A 6173-nucleotide genomic window follows, 5' to 3' on the forward strand; every position below is an offset into this window, starting at 1 on the left:
TTTATGTTTCACTTGAGTACTTATTTACAATTTTTGAATGATGAATATAACATATTGTTTTTGATTATTAATATATAAATGTGGATGAAAATATATTGAATATTATTTTTATTTATTTTTAATATTATTAATAAAAATATAGTCTAAATATGTTATTATTAATTTTTTAATTATATGTGAATTATTGAATTTAGGCTTTGTGATTTATATCCTGAAATTTTTTCAGGAAAACCACATCATAGTTTTGTTCACACATTTCGAACCAGGTTTATAGTCAGGACAAAAACCATACTATGGTTCTTATCTGCAAAACTCGAATAATATGATTTTGCCTAAAATTTTCTTACTTTTCATATATATTAATTATTAAAATTATAAAATAATATTTTTTAGGATATTAAATCTATTTATATTTTTAAAACTGCAATTCCAATAAGGAAAAAATATAACTAAAAATCATATAATCAAATTTAAATGAAGATTGGCACATTCTCCAAACAACTTTTTTTTTGACTTTTTTCCCAAATTAAAACCACTCAATATTTCTATTTTTCCTTATTCGAAAAAAATAAAAGCCAAATCTTAAAATCTTTAGAACACATAAACAATAAAATTTAAAGCCATTATAACAATTTTCAGCTGAAGAAGCATCATACCCGAAGCGAATATATATATATACACATCATCACTGGTACAAATATCGCCGAAGCGAGCAGAGTCGTCACCAATACAAATATGCTGCATCGCTCAGGATTCGAACATGGTCGGGGGCAGATAAAACCAACTACCCCGACCAACATATCATGCACTCACATACAAAGCCATTATAACAATACACTCTTAAAAATTCAACCTATTATTTGTGAAAATTAAATCAACAATAATTCCTCTCAACTACACAGACTAAGCAGACTAAACCAAGTTGACATTCTCCATATAATCTATATCCATTATCACTGCAGTACACAGCCACTGCTTATTTATGATTTTTGACTCATTTTTTTATAATTTTTGGAACATTAAAATATGAATATTGATGAATATATACAGTTCTTGGTCACCAATATATGAATATATTGATGGAGATATACAGTGGGTGAGGCTTCTTTTGGTAGAATTTTGCGCTGGGACAAAGGTCCTCTAAAGTAGGGAATAAGTTATATCTTTTAAGAAGGAGCTTTCCGTGCTAGACTTTTGTGTGACATCCTATCCTTTTCAATGACCCTTTTGATGGTGGAAGTGTGTGAACAAAAGATTTGGGTGTAAAACATTATCAATTAAAAATTCAATAAAATATATAATTAGTTAAAATAATATTTATTTATTATTATTACACAACAAACTAAAACATAAGGAGGAGGAGAGGGGCTCTAGGCGGCTAGGGGTGGGACAATTTGGCGACGAGTTAAATAAAAAATACTTCTCTAATTAGGTTTAGCGGGGAACCCGCCAACATTAGCTGCGGCGGTAGGAGTCCCCACTATATGTATTTGACTGTTTCTTTAGAGGGTAACCTCTATCTTTGGAGGCGATTTCGTTACTTTTTCTAAATTGACGGCAGGTAGTGCCAGGTTTGGCGCATTTATGACCCTCATCTCACGCCTCGGGAGGTTAACTTCGTTGTTAGTTTTGGGGAAGCGCTAGAGTTAGCGGAGACGACAGCAAACCAACAAACCCACCCATCGGATTAACGAATTAGGGCTGGAGTTAGCGGTACCCAAGTTCAGAACCTGCGTTAAACTAGAGTAGAGTAGAGCAGCTCCGCCAAATAAAGCAGTTGGGCAGCTAAGTTGATGTGTTAGCCGGACTGCTGGAGCTGTCTGCATTCTCGGAGCTTCAATCAATCCATGCTGCATCTCCTGTGCAGTTTGAAGTCTGTGAAACCATCTGTTGAATGTGGGATTCAATAGGGCATTTGGGCACTTGTTCTGCTAATTTGGGGGGGCCTTGGCGGCGGTGTTATGGAGCGTAAACTGATGTGCAAAGGGCCTTAAACTATGCTGCCATTCCTGTATTGTTAGCACACTGAAAGGGGTTTTCATGGGTTTTGATTAGATGAGTAGCAGTTATAAAACATTGGTCTGTGCTGCTAAATTATGGCCCCTGCACTATCCTCCAGCTATGAATGCCTGTCCCATTTGCTCTGTGCGGAAGATGCCAGCAATGTAGTGGGCTGCTGGGATGAGGATGAGAGTAAAATCTTTTGTGAGGAAGAAGAGGGTTTTGGGATTCAGCATTTCCCTGATTTCCCAGTTCCAGATGATGATGAAATAAGGGTCTTAGTGAGGAAGGAAAGCCAGTATATGCCTGGGAAGTCCTATGTACAGTCCTATCAGAACCTCGGACTGGATTTCACTGCAAGGCAAAACGCCATCGGATGGATTCTCAAGGTACCTTAATCAATGAATCAATATCTCCCCCTATGGGTTCCTTAATTAATTTACCAATATATTGAAGGTTTCTTACCAATATATTGAAGATTTCTTGCTTGCTCAATAAATCAATTTCTTCCCTATGGCTTATAGATGGTTGTGTACAGGTCCATGGCTCTTACAACTTTGGTCCACTGACTGCCTATCTGTCTATAAACTATCTAGATCGGTTTCTGTCCAGGAATCCACTACCGGTAACATCAGATTGCCCTATGGTATATCTATTTGTATTGAATTTGTAATTTGAATGTTCGGTGGGGTTGATAAAATCCATTGGATTGCTTGCTTCCTGTGAACAGAAAGCCAAGGTCTGGATGCTGCAGCTCCTATCTGTGGCTTGCTTGTCTCTGGCTGCTAAAATGGAGGAAACCCAAGTTCCTTTACTCCTGGACTTGCAGGCTGAAGAGCCCGACTTCCTCTTCGAGCCGCGTACTATCCAAAGAATGGAGCTTCTGGTTCTGAGCACTCTGGAATGGCGGATGCTCTCTGTTACACCGTTTTCGTTCGTCGATTACTTCTTGCAGGGTGGAGGGGGCAGGAAGCCACCGCCGAGAGCTATGGTGGCGCGAGCCAACGAGCTCATATTCAACACACACACAGGTATCATAACATTTCTAAAATATAATGCAATCCAATGCCCACTTGCTTATTTATCCAATGTCTACTTGTGTGTGTGTTTGAGACAGATAACAATTGTAAGACATAGATGGTTCATAATGCATTACTCTGCCAATCGAAAAGTTGGTTGTGGGCTGCTAGTTATACCATCCTCCTTCCTTACTTTGATAGTAACATTGCCATTGTATTCCATCCTTCTTCACTCTGATAGTGACAACTGCTTTGACACTTTGCTAATCTGGAAGCTAGTTTGATGGTAACATTGCCCTTGTATACCATCCTTTCTCGCTCTGATAGTGACATTGCCATTATTAAGAGCTTTGACACTTTGGTAATCTGGATGCTAGTTTTTCAGTTTTAGCACATTGGCATTGGCATTTTCATCGCCATTGCCATTAACAGCTTTGATGCTTTTGCCATTTTGAAATGTGGACTTGACTTGCAATATAGCATTTTTCCTTACACTTGTATTAACATTGCCAGTCACCAATTACATGGCTAATCCTTAACAGCATTGATGCATTTTTCAATCCAAACCCTGGCTTTAGGGTATAAGTTATAGCATTCTTTCTCACTCTGTTATTAGCATTGGTATCTGCATTGACAGCAGTTCTGATGCTTTGCCATTTCAAAGCCATTGGTATCTGCATTGCCAGTAGTTGTGATGCTTTGCCATTTGAAATCTGGATTTAGGGTGCAAGTTATAGCTTCTTTCTTCACTCTAGTATTACCATTGGTATTTTCATGGCCAACAGTTGTGATGCTTTGCCTTTCTGGAAGCTGGCTCCAGGTGCAAGTTATAACCTCCAGTACATTGTCTTTGCCAACATTTTGATAGATTTGCAGTTGGATTTGGGTAGCAAGTTGTTGCATCCTGCCTAACTTTAGTATTATCATTGTAATTGGCAACATCTTTGATGGTTTATTATTTGATGCTTTGTAGTTGGATTTAGGGAGCAAGTTATAACATCATGTTGCCTTTTACTCTAGTATTTTCATTGCCATTGCAGACAGCTTTGTTGCGTTGCCCTCCTGATAGCTGGCTTTGAGTTGTGAATTATAGCATCCTTGCTCACTTTGATACCAACATTGTTGTCACTGAAAACTTTGATACTTTGCTAATCCTAAATGGTGCAAGTCTTTCCTTATTCTGGTGTTGTCAATAGGGTTATGCTTTTGGGAATCTGAAAGTTCAGTTTTGGGTTGCAAGTTTTAATATCTTTCCTTGCTTTGATATTAATATTGCAATTGCAGACAACTTTGATGTAATGCTTTATGGGCCTTTTTGACTTGTGCACTGATGAGATTTTGTTCCACACTAATAGAATCATTTTCACTACTAAATGAATTGATCTTGTTATTGATTTCCAGTGATCAGAAATTATATTGTTGGTGTGGGTTTTTAAGATCTGTTTTTGATTCTGTGATATCTTAACAGTGTTGGATTTCCTTGAGCACCGACCATCTGCCATAGCTGCTGCAGCTGTTATCTGTGCAGCCGAGGAGGTTTTGCCCCTGGAAGCAGCCCAGTACAAGGAGACCATCCTCTCCTGCTCTCTTGTAGACAAGGTAAGCATATCAGCACCATTTTTCTCAATGCAACTCAGCTCAATTCGAACTCAAGGCACATTTAATCAACACTACCCACTTGCTATTTTCTGTTCCTGAGTCTTCAGCAGCTTAATCTGAGAGCCCAATACAGATAATTAACGCCTCCTATTTGTATTGTTTTTTATTTGGTCCAGGAATGTGTGTTCGGCTCTTATAATCTGATACAAGAAGTCCTGATTGAGAAATTCTCGACGCCTAAGAAGGCAAAATCAGCATCCTCCTCAATCCCGCAGAGCCCTGTTGGAGTGCTGGACGCGTTCTGTTTGAGCAACAACAGCAACAATACTTCACTGGAAGCTAGCTTAAGCGTTAACCTCTATGCCTCTGTGGCTGCCAAACGCAGGAAGCTCAACGATTACTGCAATACATGGCGAATGTTTCAGCACAGCACCTGTTAATCAAACATGAGATTGAAGGCCAAGGACTCAAAAACCAGTCCAGCATTTGTGTGCAGTTTTAGAGGGTTTTAATACTTCAAGTCCTCTGTAGAATTTGATGCCTCTGGACGCTACAGTGATCAGGGATTTGATCTAATGCTAGTTTATTGATTTCTATGATCCAAGACCTCGTCATAGATCAGGTGCCTAGTTTATTGATTTTTATGACACAGTCGAAGCTTTTCTAAGCTTTTCTGAGACTCCTAACATATGTAACAACAGAATTCGTGAGCCAAGAGAATTTGTTGAATTCGTTCTCTATACTTATTTTGTAACTCTGGACGGACCAGTTAAATTATAAATGCCGGAAGTTTTGATCAATTATATTCAAAATCAAAAAAATCCTGCGTTGAAGGTTCTGTGAATCAATGGAAAATTGTCTTTTTTTTGCTTCTGTGAATGATTTTATTGGACAACAACTATTTGTTCATGATGATTTCTGATTTTTTCCTGCCATTAATGCGGGTATGGTACGTACCCGAGGGGGCTTTAATGACAAACTGTGTAGGCCGGCCATCATTATTAATTTGCAGTCAAATTCGGAGCGTTGAACGAAAGTGAGTCGAGTGGAAGAGGGAAGTGGAACCCTAAAGCAAATGACGGCGTGAGGATTCACGAGATCCAGACGAAGTGGTACGTTGGATTCTCGCGTTTTGAGGGAGACAAGTGGCAGAGCGTGCCTGCTTTAGTGGCGCATGCTCTTCCCATAACTTCCTCCACTCTAAAACCTACTTTTCCACTCCTTTACTACAAACACCCCCTTCGTCCAGGTTCCCTTTACCGCTCAGAGTGGTCGGTTAACTGGGTCAAATTTTGAAGGCAGGGGCCATATTCCTAGGACCTGGATCAAAGGCAGTGTACCTTGGTCAAATTTTGAAGGCAGGGGCCATATTCCAAGGACCTGGATCAAAGGCAGTGGCCATGTCTCCTTCAGCCAACCGTCTCCTCCCTCGTTCTTATCCATCTCCTTCCTCTCCCTCTTCCTTATCCATCTCCTTCGGCCAACCATCTCTTGGTTTCTGGTTTCTACTTCGGGCCTCCTCTTTTGGCCTTTTGGCCTTAGGTACTAAGGTGC

General features: G+C 39.4%; 1 protein-coding gene across 1 annotated transcript; it reads left to right on the top strand.

Annotated features, from left to right (window-relative positions):
• The first annotated feature begins 1751 nt into the window (after nucleotides 1-1751).
• LOC149138879 (cyclin-D2-2-like) lies at nucleotides 1752-5419 on the top strand. The gene is made up of 5 exons (XM_089447428.1): nucleotides 1752-2390; nucleotides 2540-2626; nucleotides 2732-3032; nucleotides 4489-4619; nucleotides 4796-5419. Exons 1-5 carry the CDS (start codon nucleotides 2097-2099, stop codon nucleotides 5057-5059), a joined length of 1077 nt encoding a protein of 358 aa, XP_089303554.1. The 5' UTR covers nucleotides 1752-2096; the 3' UTR covers nucleotides 5060-5419.
• The last annotated feature ends 754 nt before the right edge of the window (nucleotides 5420-6173 follow it).

The sequence above is a fragment of the Pinus tabuliformis genome, chromosome X (genome assembly GCF_031772625.1).
Source record: "Pinus tabuliformis cultivar Carrire ecotype Pingquan chromosome X, CPIR1, whole genome shotgun sequence".
Lineage (NCBI taxonomy): Eukaryota > Viridiplantae > Streptophyta > Pinopsida > Pinales > Pinaceae > Pinus > Pinus tabuliformis.

Coding starts and splice junctions, on each gene's coding strand:
- LOC149138879 (XM_089447428.1), top strand. CDS start 2,097: ATGGCCCCTGCACTATCCTCCAGCTATGAATGCCTGTCCCATTTGCTC. Junction 2,391..2,539: donor CCATCGGATGGATTCTCAAG/GTACCTTAATCA, acceptor GGTTGTGTACAG/GTCCATGGCTCTTACAACTT. Junction 2,627..2,731: donor TGTCCAGGAATCCACTACCG/GTAACATCAGAT, acceptor TCCTGTGAACAG/AAAGCCAAGGTCTGGATGCT.